Here is a 20,462-nt window from a genome sequence, read left to right on the forward strand (position 1 = left end):
TTCTCCATAACCCATCCCACTGCTCCACATAAACCCCCTTCATGACTCCTCCTATTCCTTCATATAACCCTCCCTATCCCTACTTGCTCCATATAACTCACCCTGTAATTCCTCCCATTTCTCCATATAACCATCCCTATACCCCTCTTATTGCTTCATATAATAACAACCCTAATCCTATAGCTCCTCCTACTGATCTATTTTCCAACTTTCTATAACTCCTCCTATTGCTCCATATAAGTCCTCCCAATAACCCCTCCTTCGCCATATAACTCTTTCCCATAACCTCTCCTACTGCTCCACATAAACCCTCCCAGGGAATCCTTCTATACCTTCATGTAACCCTCCTTATAACTACTCCCATTTATCCATATAAAACTCCCTATACCCCTCTTATTGCTTTATAAAATAAGTGCCCATAGGTCCTCCTATTGATCTATTTTCTTCTCCCTATAACTCATTCTACTGATCCATATAACCCTCCCTAGAACTCCTCAAATTACTCCATATAACCCTTCCTAAAAGTCCCCCTTTTGCTCCCTCTATAATCCTTCCTAGAAATCCTTCTACTGCTCCATATAATCCCTCCCTATAACTCTCCAATTGCTCCAAAACCATCCCTATAACCCCTCCTACTGATCCATATAATTTTCATATAACCCTATTACTGATCTATGTAACCGCTCCTCTTGCTCCATATAATATGTCCCTTTAACTCAGGGGTGCCCAAAAGGTAGTTTGGGATGTACCAGTAGACGTTTAGCTGGTGAAGTATGGGCACTGCTGCTTTAACTCACATAATCCTTAGTAATTAGATTAGGTTGGGGATTACAGAGCATGTACCATAGTTACTGTAGATGTTGGGTCCTTCACATAATGGGTTTGGGTGCTTTCCGGAGGTCCCAGACTTTTGCCAGTCGTATTTGAATCCTTTGACTTGATGCAGCCCATTCTGGGGATCACAGTACAGAGCCAGATGCTGAATAACTGGAACAAAAGGTAATATCTGATTACTGGGGGGAGGGGAGACACTGAGAGACAACTGGGGGAAGGAATAATAGGGAGCACCTACTTGTGTAGTGATCTGTGCTGTTTGGCACCTCACTCTTGTATCCTGAACCTTCTGTGCTGCAGAACCTTCCACAATGGCCTAGCCAAACCCCACCAATATCAATTCAGAACTAACGCTGGTGCCACAGAGTGTAGGACAGGAACATCACATTGCTGGGGATGGGCACCCAAGCGGAGAGCTAGCAGTGCTAGCGAGCAAGTGACATACCAAAATAACGCAAAGTTACTTAACACTAACAACTTCCTCCAAAAATGCAGAACTGCTCAGAACAGTAGAGAAATAGAGTGGGAAAGACTGACTGCCACGCAAAAGGACAGAATGAAAGGAAGTAAAATGAGGCCAATGAATATGATATGGAGGTTGTGGTAGTAGAAGATTATTGCTGGAGCAGAGAGTAAAATTTAAGGGTCAACCTAAGGTTGGTGAATAAGTTATGGCAGTTTGGGACAATAGAAGAATATTACTGGAGGGTTGAGTTGAGGATTCATTGGAGGCCAGTAAAGGTGTTATGGGGGTTGAGGGAATAAAAGATCATTGCTGGAGCAGAGGGGGGAATTAAAGGAGAAGGAAAGTCAAATGTTAGGCACCCCAAGTGCTATTTATTTACCTTATTCCAGTGAGCACCACCAATCCTCTTCCGTCTTCTCCTGTCTTTGGCTTTTTACTCTAATGCTCAGCCACGAAAAGAAAGAAAAAGCATTTGGCACCCCCAAGTGCTAAACAACGTTCCTTCTCCTTTAATTCAAAGCTGGGGAAGATGTACTGTAATTGGGTGTTGGGGCAGTGTAACATCATTGCTAGAGCAGCGTGGGTGAAAGAGGGGTTCATTTGAGGACAGTTACATGTTATGAGTGTTGAGGCAGTAGAAGATGATTACTGGGTTACAGAGGACACACATAAAAAGCTGTATAATAAAAGTCCTTTTCAAATTAAACATGAAATCCACATTATTTTTTTATTCAAGCATTCATAGCTGTTTTAGCTCATTTAAACATCTCAGCTGTCAATCAAATATTGTCTGCCCCTCCTCTATGCCTTACGCAATGACTTTCACTTTCCATTCAGCACTTCCTACATGTCACTGCTCTCCCCACATTCCCCCCAATCTCTTCACCATTTAATTGTGTAACCAGGACATGGGGATGGACATCAGCTCCCCCATTCTGGTGCACAAACAAGACTGTGAGATGATACAAGACTTGTCTTAATAACAGTGTAGACAAAATGGCTCCTGCCTGCTTGTTATAATTATGAATTGTCAGACTGAAGGAAACAAATAATTTACTGTATACAGTGTAATTAAAGTTTGTTTTGCTTGACTAACGTGATAAAATAGGATTTGGAATCATTTCTTTCCAGGTGACAGGTCCCCTTTAAAGAGCCCAGTGATGATGTTATGAGGGCAATTGGTTTAACTGTTGATCTCCTTCTAGGACAATCTGGGGTAGTACATTGGTTCAATCCAGTAACCCCAGTAGTATTTCCCACAAGCTGAGATTGCTCAGTGATATGCCACACCCATTTTATTGGCCAAAATGACAGATATTCATTCTCAACTTTGCAAGAATTGATCAATGAAGAACTTGCTTAAAAACCAAGCTAGCCCTTACTCACCTTAGCGGGTCCCTTAAATTTGCCATAAAATGTATCAACATCTCCATACCAAGACTATTTGAAACCTCTTGGCACCTTAAATAGCATCTTTTGAGCCCGTTATAAAAAATCTCTTCTTGCTGTATGATAAATGGATGCCATCGACAGCATACCTCCCAACTGTCCCATTTTCCGCAGGACAGTCCTGATTTTGACAGCTCAACCCGCAGTCCCTGATTGTATCTTTTTCATGCAGTGCAGGAGAGAAAGTCAGGACATCCCAGTAACAAAGTTTTTATAACTTGATTAAATAAGAGGCTTTTGGCAGAGAGCCCAGAATATGTGGCAGCTGCACTTGGATACATTTGTAACAATTTAAGATATGCAAAGAAACAATTGTAACAATTTAAGATAAGCAGGCCTCTTGGGGAAACTGTGACTTGCAGCTTAAAGGACATTTAACCCTCATTAGCAAAACTGTAATAACACATAACCTGATCCTAAAACGCACAGAAATGTATTCACACTTCCATAACCTGCCATATTTTGTAAAATGGATGTGGTTTTTAGGGGGTGTGGCCCTACAATGGGTGTGGTCAACACTAACGCTAAGCGCGGCAAATCTTTTTGACCCTCTTTCTATTTTCCAACTGTGAGGTATGCTACAGGGCCAGATTTCATGTGTGGCCGGCATCATCCACTGCCCACATGCCCCCCTCAGGATCGGCGCACACAGAGGGGAAGGGACGCATAGGCAGGTATACTCCATCATCCATCCACTAACACACTGGTCTGGAAGCTCAGAGACCTGCATGCTACCCCCAGAGTGCCCCACACATGGCTCTGTGGCATGCCGCCCCTTTATCTGTGCCACCCTAGGACCAGGGCTGATTTTGCAATGAGGCAGGTGGCAGTGAGCAGCCAATTACCAGGGGTGGGAAAAAAACATGTCCTGTAACTTTAAGAGCAGAATGTCTGGTTTTTAAAATGGAAATTTGGCTCTGGTAGTGCAGAGAGCACTATAGCTGAGACGGCAGCAGGATCACCCCTGCCTACGCCCGGACCTTTGTGGCCTTGCCACATATCTGAGCACTAGCCATGTACAATGTAAAGAACTTCTCCACCTGTTATGATCTATGTATCAGAAACCCTGGAGGCTGCTAAGAGAACTCCACCGGGACCACTAGGGACCCTGGAACGCTGGCGCCTGACAGAGAGGAAAAAAATAATAGCAGCATAAGCAGCTTGACCTGAGTTAAATCTTAATAATGCTGAACTGTGATATATTGCATTCATTTGGAAAATAGGAACAGAAAGAGCTTGTTGTGGTATGTGGTTCTTATCAAGAATAGACAAGACATGAAGCAATCATGGACATTGAAACACAGTTAATGAAAACAGCTCAGTGTCTCAAGGATATTATAAAAAAAAAACTAAAAAAATTGCAGACTTATTTCTTTTAGGCGCCGAGATAATGTCTGTATAAAAAACAATGAGAAATAAGCAATAATTAAACAAGAATTAAATATTTGATGTACCAACCTATGAAATTGAATCAAATATATTATGGAATCAAAAATGTTGTTGATGTTTTGATCTTTGTATAAAACACAGTGTAAAGAGGACAGGCCACTGTCCGGACCTGTGCAATAGCTTTTTTGCCAATCTGCAGTTTGGTGCTGCTTTCAATAAATCTTATCTTCTGAGTTTGAGCATTATCTGTGTGTCCACATATGGGAATTACCTGGGAGTTTAACTACCAAACTCTTAAACCTGAACACAGCAGAGTTTTGATCCAGAACATGGGAGTATGCACAGGTCTCTGCGCTTCAAAATAGAAAGCAATGTGCAGAAAGGCAGTGCAAAAAGTGCAAAAATATGGTCAAATGCAGTTTTTTTTGCACTTTGCACACTGTTTTAACTGTGGCATAAGTAAAAAGCAACCAAGCCTCCAAAAAAAATCTTTAGGGTGGCCAAGCACTTATCAGCTCCCCCCAGCCACACGCCTGGTCAGTGCTTGCTTACTTGCAGGGACCCTAACTTTAGCAGAAAAAATAGCATCTGTGAGGGGTTCTATAATACATCAAAACAAGCTTTGACTTGGCAAAAATCCTGGATTTGAAACTCTGCTTGGCAACTAATGACTCCTCCCACAGGGTCTACCCGAGACAGACTTTTTCTTACACAATATTTTTATTGGGTATTCAAAGCAATCAAATAAAAGGCAAAGGTAAATAAAATGAACAATACAAAATAGAACATCATATTTCAACTAAATAAAAATTCTTTATATCAATTTTGAATCAGAGTCATTTGGAGCAACAATGCGTATCCCACACTGAAAGGGTGTCACACAATCGCTTAAAGGAGAAGGAATAGCAATTTACACTTGGGGGTGCCAAAAGTTAGGCACCACCAAGTGAATGTATTTATTTACATGACACCCGGGCTCAGGACCGCCATCAGAAATCGCAGGGCCCCATACAACAAAATTTCCTGGGCTGCGCCCACCGCAAGCCCCACCTACAGGTCCACCCACACCACACAGTAAAAAAAACAAAAAAATATTGGTGGCTAGGGTTCCCACATGTTAATAAAAAATAAAAAGATATTGGTGGTCAGGGCCCCCCATAAAAAAACATTTGTGGCCAAGGCCCCCCCATTAAAAATATTGGTGGCTAGGACCCCACATGAGAAAAAAAAATTGGTGGCCAAAATTGGTGGCCAGCCCCCCCCCCACACATTATAAGAAAATTGGTGGCCAGTGCCCCTTACACGTCCATGCCTTCCTGAAGTCAGCAGCTCTCAGAAATTAGCCCGGCTAATCAAGTAAGTGTGGAGTGGCCGGGGCCCCCTTACCCTCGGGCCCCCTACAACTCTCCCCCCTGTCCCCCCCTGATGGCTGCCCTGCCGGGGCTGGTGCTCCCATCAGCAGAAAACTGCACTGGCCCGGGGTTATTCCAGTGAGCACCACAGAGAGATCTTCTTCCTGCTTCTTCGAGTCTTCCCACAGTTGCTCATGCGCAGTAGAGCGGAATGCTTCTGCCACGGGAAATTTGAAATCGTTGAAGCAGGAAGAGGATCTCTCCGTGGTGCAATCAGTTGGCCACGAATCTAAGCCAAGAGCCTTGTAAAGTGTGAGGAGTATGTTTCCAATAGCAATTAGTTGGCCAGGCATATAAGCCAGGAGCCTTGTAAAGTATGAGGAGTATGATTCTAATAGCAATCAGTTGTATATATCTACTGTATTAGGAGAATACACTAGGGAAGAACTGAGGGAGGTTGCTAGTTGATATGCTGGTAGTATCTATTATTATTGGAATATAAGAAGTAGGAATGGATCCTGGAGAGCTAGATTAGGATTGTCCTATACTGACAAATATAATGATCTAATATTACAGTAGTGGTTAGAGATCCATTCCACGACTGCTAAGTAGACTTGTATTTACTGACCATGGATTGTATTAATTATAAATCAAAATGAACAGCAATTTTCATATTTGTTTTGCAATAACTGATGTGTGCAATAAGACCATGCATGTTCATCTTGTTCTTATTTGATGCTTTGTAGTTTCTATTATAAATGCCAATAAAAATGAAAGCTAGGTAGAGTTCTGGGGGAATTCTCATTCTGCCCGTCTGTTATAAATCCTGAATGACACAATGGACAGTTCCAGTGGCTGCGACATATACAGTCCCCTAAAGAAAACCTTTAAGGCTTCCCATTCCATCTTGGACTTTCTTAATAGCAAAACTGATTCTCATTCATTAAGGTCATGGTATATCTGTAGAAATAAGTCAAATCAACTGGACTGGTGTCAGAATTCTGAACTGAGAAAACCTGTTGGATGACTGGTGAAATGTCTTCATAACTCATAATACTCCCACCCTCCCATAACAAGCCCCCACTTTCTACTTACGCTCACCCCAACAGCTGCTACAAATGACATATTCACATTGGCTGAAACATAATAAAGACAATAGACTGCTAGTATCAAAGGCAATATTATAGGTTTCCTACCAATTCCTTATATCCCATGTCCAACTCCATTCACTCCAGCTCTTGGGCCAAGGCTGGCTCTATCTGCTGCACCAATCGGGCCACACTGGGTTCCACACAGAATCTGACATTGTGCTCAATATGGGACTGGGTCTAACTTCTACAATTCCTCTAGCTCTAACTGATATAGAGAGTTAGAATAATCCCATTTGTATTAAACACCCTAAATACCACCTGCCTCAATAATACATTGGGCTACATGGGGAAGGGAGTGGAATACATTGGGGTACAGGGGAAGGCATTGGGATACATTAGGGTACAAGGAAGGTAGTGGGGTACATGGGAAGGTAGTGGAATGCATTGGGGTACATTAGGGTACAGGGGAAGGTAGTGGGGTACACGGGAGCGTAGTGGAATATATTAGGGTACAGGAGAGTGTAGTGGGGTACATTAGACCCTGTGGAACATATAGTATTCAGCAGCCTCAGCCATACTAGTTGTCTGTCAGTGTGAATAGTGTCCCTGCTGCTGCTGCTGCTGGAGGTTGGTATTGATAGTCCACGCATCAATGTGTCGATTTGGCAGGGGAGGGAGAGCGATCTCTGTCGGATTATCAACAGGGACCAAATAGCGTGTGGGGAGTAAGGAATATATCTGCTTTGGCCGCACCCCTATTACAGGATTGGTGGATGTATTAGCCCCGCCCTCTCCAGGTCAGGAAAGGCACGAGCTCGACGCAAGCAAAGTGACGTCGTGCGCCCTCGGGGCGGAAGTGAGTTGGTGATTGAGTTGCCAGTAACTGGGTATCTGCCTTCTTCCCTTCCGGACAATGTCAGTCAGAGGGGCGCACGGTACGATCCATAGTTAGATTAAATGGGGGTGGGATGTAAAGGGTTTTGTACTGGGGCACAGGGAAAACTAGTGGGGTATATAGGGGTACAGGGGAAGGTGGTGTATTATATGGGGCTACAGGGGGGAAGGTGGTGGGATATTTGGTGGGTACAGGGAGAATGTAGTAAGGTATATGGGGTTATAGGGGTAAGTAGTGGGAAATGATGCAGATACAGGCAGACAGTCCTGGGGGTGCAGAAGTAGGGGTATCACAGAGGCCATGGTATGTTCCTTTATGCATATGGCCCTACCTGTCAGTGCAGGACGCATACCTCCCAATATTTTGGAAGTAAAAAGAGGGACAAAAATTGTTTTCCCGCACGTAGCGCAGCAATTTTTTGACCACACCCCTTTCTGTGGCCACACCCCCTAATTACCATGTTTGTTTTACAAAATTTGGCAGGTTATGAAAGTTTGAAAATATTTCTCCTTATCTAAACTGTGTTTTTGTGTCTCCAAATTGTTACAAAGTATCTTATTTGCACCTGTTAGCTGTTCTGGGCTCTCTGCTAAAAGCCAATTAAGTGAGAAACTTTGTTTCTTTTTCTGGCCGTTCAGTGCAGAGAAAAGAGGGACTTTCCAGTACAAATGAGGGACTGCGGGTTGAGCTGTCAAAAGAGGGACTGTCCCTCCGAAAAAGGGACAGTTGGGAGGTATGGGACGTATGGGGGTTAAGTTCTCCTCTCTGGAGGCAGGACAAACAATGAATGAATTTTAGGCTCCTCCTCTTCCTGTGTCTCCCTCTATCCTCAGTTTTTTGTTTGTCCTGCTCCGAGGGGGACATAGCAGACGTACATTCTGTAAGTTCTCCAAGTTTGATGTTTTCCATGCTCAGCAGTCTGAGTTTGGCAGGACGGTGTTGGTGTTACAAGCAGCAGTAGCACATAGTTAGCTTCCTGTAGTTCCTTACTACTTTCGTTTTTTGTCACACACATTCAGTTTTTTATCCCTACCCTTTTTTTGGACGGCTTTAGGACATCCCCATTCGTCCTGCACTGACAGGTAGGGCCGTATGCATAAAAGGAATTTACTTATCTGGTAAATATCTTTTGCATAGGCCCGTACTGTCAGTGCAGCATTCCGCCCTTTTGTGCGGATGCCGGTTGCTGCCGATCCTTAGTTAGATAGGGAGTTAGTTCTATGTACTCTATGTGTCTCCTTCACAGACTTTACAACCAACTGAGGATAGAGGGAGACACAGGAAGAGGAGGAGCCTAAAATGCATTCATTGTTCGTCCTGCCTCCAGAGAGGAGAACTTAACCCCCATACGTCCTGCACTGACAGTACGGGCCTATGCAAAACATATTTACCAGGTAAGTCGATTCCTTTTAACAACACATTGATCTTTACTGCAGGGAGCGAGTTCCGGAGACGTAGGAAACTGGGGGATATCCAGAAGGCTCTGAGGAAGGAGCCCCCAGATGTGGCCACCCTGCGACGTATGGCAATCAGTGAAGGTGGGCTACTGACTGACCAGATACGTTGCCAGGTGTGGCCCAGACTGCTGAATGTCAGTGTGGAACAATTGCCCCCTGCTGCTGGTAGGTGAAGTCTATGTTCTAGGGATGCATTGTGCAGTATTGGGGCTGCAATTTTGAGACTTATGCTCTGCTCTTGGCCTGATTCCCTGCAGGGCCTGAACTCCGCGTGGGCAACAAGGATTACCAGCAGGTGTTACTGGATGTTCGTCGCTCGCTCCGGCGCTTCCCCCCAGGTAGGTGATTTTTTTTACTGAAGGGGGGGGGTTGAGAGAGCATTCATTAGCCGGTGGTAGTGGGGAGGGGACTCATTCAAAAAATTATTAAGTCAATTTAATAGTAAAGTACTCCTTTAATATGTTTTTTCCTTGTTAATTGTGCTGTTTGTTAAGATGGCCATACATACAAGCGTATCCCTCCCCGCTAAGCCCACCCTGAGGTGGGTGATATCAGGCTGATCTGATCGTGGGTCTTAGGGCCCAACGATCAGATCACAAGGAGAATACGGTTGGTCAGATTGAGGTCTGCATCACCAAACTGATGCAGTCCTCAATCCGAAGGCATTCGTAAACCCACCAGATCTACATCTGGATGACTTTTGGCCAGTTAACGATCGGGAAAGCCTGTCGGAGGGCCCCATACACTGCCCAATAAGTGGGCAATTTAATCTGTCGGCTCACAACTACGTGCCATGCTGTGTAAATTGTAGACTGGAGTCAGCCAATCGGAGCAGGGGAAATCTGATATTGAATATATACCTATACGTACTATATACCCATCAGTAAAATAAGGGAGAGCAGATTGTTTACACCCTCCTGCAGTTTAGTGCAATGTTTATAATAGTGAAACTTCCCCTTTAGAATCTTGCTAGTGCTGCAGTTTTCCTGTGCTGTGTATGGGGGTTGACTCTTCTTCCTCACTCCCCCCCAGGGATGCCCCTCAGTGAGCGGGAAGACTTGCAGGAGCAGCTGATAGACATCATTTTGCAGGTGTTGTCCCAGAACCCCCAGTTGCACTATTATCAGGGCTACCATGATATTGTGGTGACCTTCCTGCTGGTGGTGGGGAGCCGACTGGCGACTGTTTTGGTAGATAAACTTTCCACTCATCACCTCAGGTAGGTCTCTCTCTGTATCCCCAACACACTCCAGTCCCTCCTATATTACACTCATAGGATGATCATGAAGCCACCAGCCAATCCCAGGATATGACCGATTTCCACCCCCTATCAATAGCAGGAGCAGTCTTCTTGCACATGGGTACCCCCTATATACAGAAAGTACCTTCTCGCTAACAAGCAATACACCCAGCGTTTCACAACATGCTGTAACCTGGATGGTACCCACACCTGCCCTGGCACTGCGTGTGATTTTGCCACTTCTTCCCTGACAGAGATTTTATGGATCCAACCATGGATAATACCAAGCACATCCTCAACTACCTGATGCCAATCATAGAGCTGGTGAACCCGTCACTGTATGACTTCATGCAGAGGTGCGAAGCCCGTTCTCTTAACACCCCCACCACACAAATCTCTCCTTTGCTCATATTTCCATGTCTTTCTGCTAGGGCGGAGGTTGGCACCATCTTTGCACTGAGTTGGCTCATCACCTGGTTTGGACATGTCCTATCTGACTTCCCACAAGTAGTGAGGTTGTACGACTTCTTCCTGGCATGTCACCCGCTCATGCCCATCTACTTTGCTGCTGTGGTAAGGATTAGCCTTGTTCCCATCCTGAGGTTATGTTGGGGTCTGTGGCTTCCTAGTGCAACCCCTTTGTTATACCAGGTTTGGTCTTGGCATCCCTCTTGGGGGGTATCTATATATCTAGCACAGAAGATGCCTGTGACTCCTAGGTTATTTTAGACAGAAGCTTTATTGTGATGTTACTGGAGAGTGTATCTGCAATATCTTTGTGGTCATCCCATGGCACCAACAAGATGTTTAATAAAGCCTGTATTTGTGCCCAGTGCCCCTTTAAACCAGCAGTGCCCAGGCTCAGTACGGAGGAAGTTGTCATAGGAGAAGAGTTTGGAGGCTGGGCACTTCTTAGCCACAGACCAGCGGTGCCCAGGCTTGGTACAGAGGAAGGCTAATTAAAGGGGGGAGGCTGGGCATTCCTTACCCACAGACCAGCGGTGCCCAGGCTTGGTACGAGGGAAGGCTAATTATAGAGGAGGAGGCTGGGCATTCCTTACCCACAGAGGCTGGGTATTTCTGTTACAGTTGGGATGGTGTAACATTTGTCCCTCTCTGCAGATTGTGTTGCACAGGGAGGAGGAGGTGCTGGAGTGTGAGTGTGACATGGCGTCTGTGCATCATCTGCTCTCAAAGATTCCCCAGGACCTTCCATATGAAATTCTCATCAGCCGAGCGGGGGACCTCTTTGTTCAGTTCCCCCCATCTGAGCTTTCACGGGAAGCAGTTGTACAACTTCAAACTCAAAGGTGAGAAGCTGCAGCCACCCAAATACTGGGATGTCACTTCCATCATAGGCAAAGTTCCCTGCAATTTCTCATCCCTAAGGAGCTCATGGTGCACTGGGATATTTCTGACCGTTGAGATACAGAGGTGAATACAAAGATAGCTAGTTCAACACAGTCGGGGAACCCAACATAAGTGGAGGGAGGACAAGTAATAAAATAAATATAAAGTACATACAACTTACATGTCATGGGAGACAGGAGGGCAATGCCCGGGTCCTTTAGGTTCTTGAAAACCAAATGATGATCCAAATTTCCTGGCACCCATCTGTGGGTCTGAGGCAAAGCTGCTGATCCCAGGTGGAGGCTCTCCTTTTTAGACCTGCAGATGCTGATTTGTACAGTGTTGTTTCTGTAATCACATTGCTGGGAAAAGATAAGTGCTGCTGCTATGAACTGTTAGCTGGTTAATGATTACTGTGCTTTCTATAGATTGCCAGTACTAATACCTCGCATCTCTCTCTCTCTAAGGACCGCAGCCTCTACTTTCAAAGACTTTGAATTGGCCTCTACCCAGCAACACCCAGACACTGTGCTGCGCCGCCGCTTCAGAGACTCGGTCCAGGGAGATCATGGAGCAAAGTCTGTTCTCACCAAACCTCGCAGCAACCGCTTGATGAAGTTAGCAGTCATGGGCCTGACCGTAGCTATAGGGGCAGCTGCTTTAGCTGTTGTGAAAAGTGCATTGGACTGGGCCCCCAAGTTTGAGCTGCAGATCTTCCCATAAGTGACTGCAGGGGGTGTTCGGAGACATGTGCCAAGGAGTTACATCAGGACATGTGATGCTGTGTTAAGATTCGCTGTTTGTGGAGCGCACTGGTGATTTGCCCATCCACATGTCTGTCGGAGTCACCAGCCAATGGTCACTGGGTGCGGGACACATTTTGCCTTGTATATACCTGTATTGACCTTGTATATACCTTTATTTGCCTTGTATATACGTTTGTACAGATAAATGCCTAACACTGATGCCCATGTGTATTATACGGTAAGCCCATAATGTCACTGGCTATATGTCATGTTGCTAGGTGACAGTGTGACTGCCTTAATTTTACTCTTGTGTCAGTACTGTGTCCCCCTGTGGGGATATGTCTCGGTGGGACCCTGATGCGCCATGTGTGTCCCTATGGTTGGCGGTCCCATGGTTACGGGGTGTGCTATATGGCCCCTGCAAGTAATTTTGAGTGAGCAAGCAGCAACAGGTGGGCCTAGCTACATATTGTTACTCCCCCTGGCTTTGGGTGACGTGGGTGGGTGGGGCAGCACTTGTGCAAGCTATCTTTAATACTACAGTACATCACTCAGCTGCTCTGTCCCCTGCTGGTGAGATGGAAGTACTGCACCCCTCACATTGTACCACTACATTTAACCCCCCCCCCCCCCATAGCAGTACCAGTAACTACAATGCACAAAAGACAAATAGGTTTATTAACATTTTAATGTTTCTTTTTTTAGAATGTGACCCCCTCCCCTCAAGTAAACCCCACCCCTTCCACATTTTATTACGGGGGTGCACAACAGACCAGGCCCCAGTTTGGCTCATTCCTGCACCACTTTACTCAATGGGCTTTGGGTTCACTTTCTGTTGTTTATCATGAGCCAGTCATTCGTACAATCCTGGAAAGGGTTAGATGAGGGGACAAATCTATCCAATCAACACCTGAGGAAACTATAAAAAGACATGCTGTCCCCTGCTATCATAGGAAGACCTGTGCCAGTGAAAATGTCCCATCTTTCTGTGGATTCCCAGCACATGTTCCATGATGGGGGCTGCTGGGAGCAAGCTGAAGGCTGAGATCAGTAGTGTTCCAGTAAGTACAGTAGATATAGATAAATTGGTTTTTAGGCTTTAGTTTTCCTTTAAACTTGCTGCTGTCTGTTGTGCTGTTAGTAAATAAGAACCTCCATAATGGGACAGACAGACGTGGATCTTGGAGAGGGAGACACTGAAAGAGGGGGAGGGGTTTCAGCCTTGAAGACGTGAATGAGATCCCGTTGTGCTGTTAGTGAGCAGCTTGGGGCCCATTACTGCACTCATATGCCAGAGGGAGTTGCAGTTGCGCTTTCTGACTCATTTCAGCACACACAGAATACAGGGTAATAAGTACCCAACTATGCGACCTGTATGGAGAATAAACTTTACTCTGGTGCCCTTTGGAAATTCATGGAGGAAGGGCAATCTGTGCCCATAAGCCTTTCTGTGCTGAACACTAATGATTGGCTCTGTAAGGTGCCAGGCACTTTCCATTGGATGAGCCCCTTACCCACAATTTACAGAGCGGACACCTTGATTCTTCTGTGTCACTCCTCTGCTCTACTTACCCCCCCTAATATGGCTGCTCACAGTTAGGGGCAATTACATCACTGAACCCTGGACTGCAGCATCTTCTCCAGCAAACAAATACAACAATTGCTTTGTGCCAAACATGCCCAAAAGCTGCCAAATTCACTAAACTGCAACAGTGTATGTATGTATGTATGTATGTATGATGTGCGTGTATGTATGTACAGTATGTATGTATGTATGTAGGGGGTGGGTGTGTGTGTGTATGTATGTATGTATGTATGATGTGTGGTGCGTGTGTTTGTATGTGGTGTATATACGTGTATATATGTATGATGTGGGGCGTGTGTATGTAAGTATGTACATATGTATGGAATGTGTGTGTATCACTACATAGGATTATGCAGAACCTGGAGAGCAATATGTAATTTATTATTGTGGGCCTCAAACAAAAGGGGAGGTGTCACTGGCACATCCAGTCCTGTGATTGGCTGAGGGTGCTGCTGGGATACTAAACCTCTACTTGGTGGGAGGGGGTGTTTAATGTCCGTGGAATAGCTCTTGTTCAGTTCATTGTTATACTGTGGGGCATGCTGGAAATGAATCAGAACATGAGAATAAGTACAGGACTTTAGTCTTTTATGTGTTTCTTCTCCCCGTGCCTCTGGTACTGCCTGTGTTACACTGATCTCTGTGCCACCGACAAACAGGACACTTTCTTGTGAAACTTGCCCTGTTCAACCCACTCCTGCTGGGCCTCTCCTGGTGACACCCCTCCACCCCAATGGACAGGCCCCGTTCAGACCTCCCCCAAATTGGACTGGCATCAATGGATAATAATGGGAAATCCACCACCTCCCCAATAAATACAATGCACAGGGACAGCCATGAACACAGACTGATGAGAGATGGGAGCAGCTCAGTGCTCAGAATACAATAAATGAATTACATAGGCAGGGGCAGCTGGGGATACAGGGAATGGATGGAATTGCCCCTCCCCTGTTAATATGGTGTATAGGACACTGGTGTGACCTCTTCCCATGTCAATATGATGGTGGGGAGATTTGGGGACAGTAATAATCCTGAGTAGGGTATAATCCTGAGGTGCAGAATGTACAAAGTGGGGGTGTAGGGTATAATCCTGAGGTGCAGAATGTACAAAGTGGGGGTGTGGGGTATAATCCTGAGGTGCAGAATGTACAAAGTGGGGGTGTAGGGTATAATCCTGAGGTGCAGAATGTACAAAGTGGGGATGTAGGGTATAATCCTGAGGTGCAGAATGTACAAAGTGGGGGTGTAGGGTATAATCCCAAGGTGCAGAATGTACAAAGTGTAGGGTATAAACCTGAGACTTATTGGGGGGGCACAGAATAAACACAAACACTATGAATTACTTATGTGGCCCTTACCTGCTGCAAAGAATCCCATTTCCAAGTTCTCAGATGGTTGGACCCCCCAGCCCAACTGCCCCCCGGGTGAGCTGGGGTGGGGGTAAAGCACAGTCTGTCTGTCTGTGAGGGGCCTCTCTGTAGATGAAGTGACAGCACAAGAGACAGCATTGCAATTAATTTATGTAAATTGAAGATGTTGTATAACAGAGGCAGAGTGCAAGAGAGATGTCTCAGAGAAACAGTGATAGAAGTTACTGGAGACAGCACTGAGATACTGTATCTGAGAGAGAACCTTGAAAATCATTTGAGATTGCATTCCCTCAAAAAAGAAAAAAGAGACAGCCATGAGAATCATTGTAGAGTATGCATTCTGAGTAGTCATAAAACAAAGTGCTTGAAGAGCCACCATTGAGACAGCCATGAGCGCCCTGAGAGAGTGCAAGAATGTAGGACAGACAAGTGTGCATTGAGAGACAAGCGGTAGTTATTTAACAGCAGAAATCCGTGCTGCAAGAGACAACAGGAGTTTATGCTACAAGAGAGTACCTTTTGAGACAGTACTGGGAGACCTCTGAACAGACAGCAGGGACTCATAAGGACTTCCTCTAGAAACTGCAGGACAGACACGAGATCCATAAGAGACAGCATTGAGACACCTGTAAAAGAAATATCAGGAACCTGTCAATGTGGCTAGAGAGACATATAAGAGTTTACAGCAGAAATCTGTGTAACATGAGAGACAGCTTTGAGAGTCCTCTGGAAGAGACAGATTTTGATCCTTGAGAGACAACAATGAGAGTCCCATGTGAGACAGGAATCTCTTCTTGATAAGAGTACATGGAGAGAGTAATGACAGTGTGCAGCCGAGACGGCCTCCAAATATAGAGCCCAGAGAGAGACACGTCAGAGACAGAAGGGAAGTCCCCCAAGAGACAGCAAGGTGAATACCTTTACCAGTAATGCTGCGGCTGAGACAGACCTTCAATAGTACAGGACACTGAGAGTGAGGGCACTTTAAGAGACACTTCTGTGGACACTTTTTTGTATGACCTATGGCTCAGTAGGAAAACACCAGGAAAACACCAGGTCGGGGACATTCTCTAAGAGGCCACTTCCTGAGATCATCTCCATCACCTCCGGAGTGCAGTGGTCTGGGAACTCAAAATGTGACCCACTGTGGGACGAGACCTCCTTGTCCACTGGAATCACAAGGGATCCACCCTCCAGACCCTCGTGCTCCTCAGTCGATTGTGGGGAGAATGGCACAGTTTTGGTATGGGTTGGTACCTCTGGGCTGCGTGCTGATGACTCCCGAATCTGTGTCTTCACTGATTGGCCAACTTGGTCACCCCCCCACGCAGGGCAGGTCTCTCCCCATTGCATGCTGGACCCCGTATCCATTTGCGACAGGCATGACGATGGAACAGATTGGCATGTGGCAGTGGAACGGGGCAGCCTGGCCCGAATTTTGCTCTCTTGAATTCTCCTGCGCCGCCGCGGCCGATACTTATAGTTGGGGTAGTCGGCCATGTGTTTGAGGCGCAAACGCTCCGCCTCCCGGACATATGGAATCTTATCTGTGTCCTGGAGCAACTTCCAGCTTTGGCCAAGGCTGCGAGAGATGTCAGCATTGTGCATGTTGGGGCAGAGAGACATTACCTTCCTCCTCTCTGTCTGAGACCACACCATAAAAGCATTCATTGGGCGCTTTATGTGGCCATTGGAGGTCTTGCACCAGCTGGGACCCCCAGGGGCCACCTCTGTTGGCTTTGGGCAGCTCCCCGTAATCTTGTTCTGCACCATCCTGGGACTTGCAGGGCAAACTGGCTACTTGGCTACCATGTTATGTGCCCAGGGCAGTGCCAGGATGGGCTTGGTGCCATAAAGGAGCTGAGTGTATGGAGAAGGGCACTACACAGTAAGGACACAGCAGGGTGCAGGTAAGTGTGGGCAGCTCAGGACTTTCCTTCTATTCTCCGTTACTTTCCCTTTTGCCTCCTCGTTCCTTTGTCTCTCCCCTCTCTGCCCCAGACGCTGTCTCAATCCCTGTCTGTCTCCCCATTTCACTCTCGGGTGGGGGGGGGGTGTCAGCACAAGTCTGCCTGCAGTCTCTCTCTGCCACGCCTCCATCGCTCTCCTGCCCTGCCATTGGCTGCTGGGTGAATCTCATGCTGCAGCAACACACACTAAGCACAGATGCCGACAGTTTAGTGTGTCATTGTGTGTGTGTAGTGGAGGCTCTCACATCTGTACTCAAGACTCACAAACTAACAATTCTGCCACATACCAGTGTATTAACACTCACGCTCACTGTACTGCACTCACTGATCTCCATACTGTAACACACATGGTAATACGGTAATACAGACCTACAAACTGTAACACACACTGTAATTAACTCACTGGTCTCCATACTGTAACACACACCTACACACTGTAATACACTCACTCACTGATCTACATACTGTAACACACACCTACACACTGTAATGCACTCACTGATCTACATACTGTAACACACATCTACACACTGTAATGCACTCACCTACTGATCTACATACTGTAACACACACCTACACACTGTAATACACTCATTGATCTACATACTGTAACACACCGTAATGCACTCACTCACTGATCTACATACTGTAACACACACCTACACACTGTAATACACTCATTGATCTACATACTGTAACACACACCTACACACTGTAATGCACTCACTGATCTACACACTGTAACACACACCTACACACTGTAATACACTCACTCACTGATCTACATACTGTAACACACACCTACACACTGTAATGCACTCACTGATCTACACACTGTAACACACACCTACACACTGTAATACACTCACTCACTGATCTACATACTGTAACACACACCTACACACTGTAATGCACTCACTGATCTACACACTGTAACACACACCTACACACTGTAATACACTCACTCACTGATCTACATACTGTAACACACATCTACACAATGTAATACACTCACCCACTGATCTACATACTGTAACACACACCTACACACTGTAATACACTCACTCACTGATCTACATACTGTAACACACACCTACACACTGTAATGCACTCATTGATCTACATACTGTAACACACACCTACACACTGTAATGCACTCACTGATCTACATACTGTAACACACATCTACACACTGTAATGCACTCACCTACTGATCTACATACTGTAACACACACCTACACACTGTAATACACTCATTGATCTACATACTGTAACACACCGTAATGCACTCACTCACTGATCTACATACTGTAACACACACCTACACACTGTAATACACTCATTGATCTACATACTGTAACACACACCTACACACTGTAATGCACTCACTGATCTACACACTGTAACACACACCTACACACTGTAATACACTCACTCACTGATCTACATACTGTAACACACATCTACACAATGTAATACACTCACCCACTGATCTACATACTGTAACACACACCTACACACTGTAATACAACACACACCTACACACTGTAATGCATTCACTCACTGATCTACATACTGTAACAGACCAATCAATTACAACAAGTACTTAGGAGTGAGGCATACAGAAGTGAATACTGCCCTAGACATTGAATAAATCTAGAAACACAAGTAGAAGACACAGGTCTCATTCCACTTTCTGCACACTCATACATTGACCTAAGATATAGTTACATAGTTACATTGGGTTGAAAAAAGACAAAGTCCATCAAGTCCAACCCCTCCAAATGAAAACCCAGCCCCATACACACACCCCTCCCTACTGTCACATAAATGATATATACCCATATCTATACTAACTATAGAGTTTAGTATCACAATAGCCTTTGTATTATGTCTGTCCAAGAAATCATCCAAGTCCCTCTTATAATCATTAACTGAATCATCACCCGGCAGTGCATTCCCCAACCTCACTGTCCTCACTGTGATGAACCCCCTACTCTGTTCCTTTAAATGAAACTTCTTTTCTTCTAGTCTGAAGGGGAGGCCTCTGGTACGTCATTCTCTTTATGGGTAAAAAGGTCCCCTGCTATTTGTCTATAATGTCCTCTAATGTACTTGTAAAGTCTAATCATGTCCCCTCACAAGCGCCTTTTTTCCCCCAGAGAAAACAACCCCAACCTTGTCAGTCTCCCCTCATAATTTAACTCTTCCCTCCCTCTAACCAGTTTAGTTGCACTTAGTCTCTGCACTCTCTCCAGCTCATTTATATCCCTCTTAAGGACTGGACCCCAAAACTGCCCCCATACTCCAGATGAGGCCTCACCAGGGACCTATAAAGAGACACAATTATGTTTCATCCCTTGAGTTAATGCCCTTTTTTATACAAGAACTTTATTTGCTTTAGTAGCCACAGAATGACACTGCCCAGAATTAGACAACGTGTTATCTACAAAGACCCCAAGATCCTTCTCATTTAAGGAAACTCCCAACACACTGCCATTTAGTGTATAACTTGCATTTATATTGTTTATATAACCTGCATTTATCAACATTGAACCTCATTTTCCAGTTTGCTGCCCAGTTTCCCAACTTCGACAAATCACTGTGCCACAAGACTACCACAAGAACAACTGCACCTTGCACTAATTAGTTATCAGGAAATAATAACAATACCAAAAACCACCCAATTAGCACCATCCCACCCAGTATAAAGTGTGAGAGCACAACGAGGAATATGAATTAAACAGAACTTTTATCAACCCACTTGTAATACAGAACAGCAAATAAAATGAAATATTAAAAAGAGGAAACAGACAGAAACAGAGAGTGCTACACTAGTAGAGAGGTACAGTTCTGCCATAAAGTACCAGCACACTCCTTTAAACATGCTACAGCACCTAGTTGCAACTCACTACACATCTAACTTTAGTTAATGCTGACATATGTACATAGTAGCACAGTAACATAGTAGTTGACGTTGACACACATCTATGGTTCAAGCTTATTAAGTGAAACCTGCCTGACTGCTAGCTAATCCAAGGAAAGAGAATAATGTCATTCCAACTTGCTTTAAAGGGGCAAAGTCTTTCCTGATTATATCTATAACTACAGAACAGGGCATTACTGCTTCATTACTGCCATCTTACATATAATGATCATATCTCCTCCTTACTGTCTCTTCTCCAGTGTAACCAACCCCAACTTGTCTTTTCCCAGGACTAGTCCCTTCCATTTCCTTTATCAGCTTAGCCGCTCTTCTCTGTACTTT

At 45.1% G+C, this 20,462-nt stretch overlaps 3 protein-coding genes across 10 annotated transcripts in view; 1 reads left to right on the forward strand and 2 right to left on the reverse strand.

Annotated features, from left to right (window-relative positions):
- Positions 1 to 20,462, reverse strand: part of hck.L (HCK proto-oncogene, Src family tyrosine kinase L homeolog) — a 31,756-nt gene that overhangs the window by 9,132 nt on the left and 2,162 nt on the right. The window contains exons 2-4 of one of the 5 annotated variants that reach the window (XM_018233973.2): positions 15,741 to 15,850; positions 15,213 to 15,329; positions 844 to 987 (exon numbers count right to left, since the gene is read on the reverse strand). In XM_018233973.2, coding sequence (XP_018089462.1) covers positions 844 to 987; positions 15,213 to 15,329; positions 15,741 to 15,842 — 363 coding nt within the window. In that variant the 5' untranslated portion in view covers positions 15,843 to 15,850. 5 annotated transcript variants of the gene reach the window in all.
- tbc1d20.1.L (TBC1 domain family member 20 L homeolog) lies at positions 982 to 12,488 on the forward strand. 4 transcript variants are annotated; one of them, XM_041575465.1, is made up of 8 exons: positions 982 to 999; positions 8,913 to 9,098; positions 9,191 to 9,271; positions 9,966 to 10,152; positions 10,428 to 10,529; positions 10,605 to 10,746; positions 11,296 to 11,483; positions 11,991 to 12,488. In XM_041575465.1, the coding sequence occupies exons 2-8, from the start codon at positions 8,999 to 9,001 to the stop codon at positions 12,244 to 12,246; spliced, it is 1,056 nt and encodes a 351-aa protein (XP_041431399.1). In that variant the 5' UTR covers positions 982 to 999; positions 8,913 to 8,998; the 3' UTR covers positions 12,247 to 12,488.
- Positions 15,868 to 18,982, reverse strand: sox12.L (SRY-box 12 L homeolog). The gene has a single exon (XM_018234667.2). It carries the CDS (start codon positions 16,995 to 16,997, stop codon positions 16,245 to 16,247), a length of 753 nt encoding a protein of 250 aa, XP_018090156.1. The 5' UTR covers positions 16,998 to 18,982; the 3' UTR covers positions 15,868 to 16,244.

Source organism: Xenopus laevis, chromosome 9_10L (genome assembly GCF_017654675.1).
Source record: "Xenopus laevis strain J_2021 chromosome 9_10L, Xenopus_laevis_v10.1, whole genome shotgun sequence".
Lineage (NCBI taxonomy): Eukaryota > Metazoa > Chordata > Amphibia > Anura > Pipidae > Xenopus > Xenopus laevis.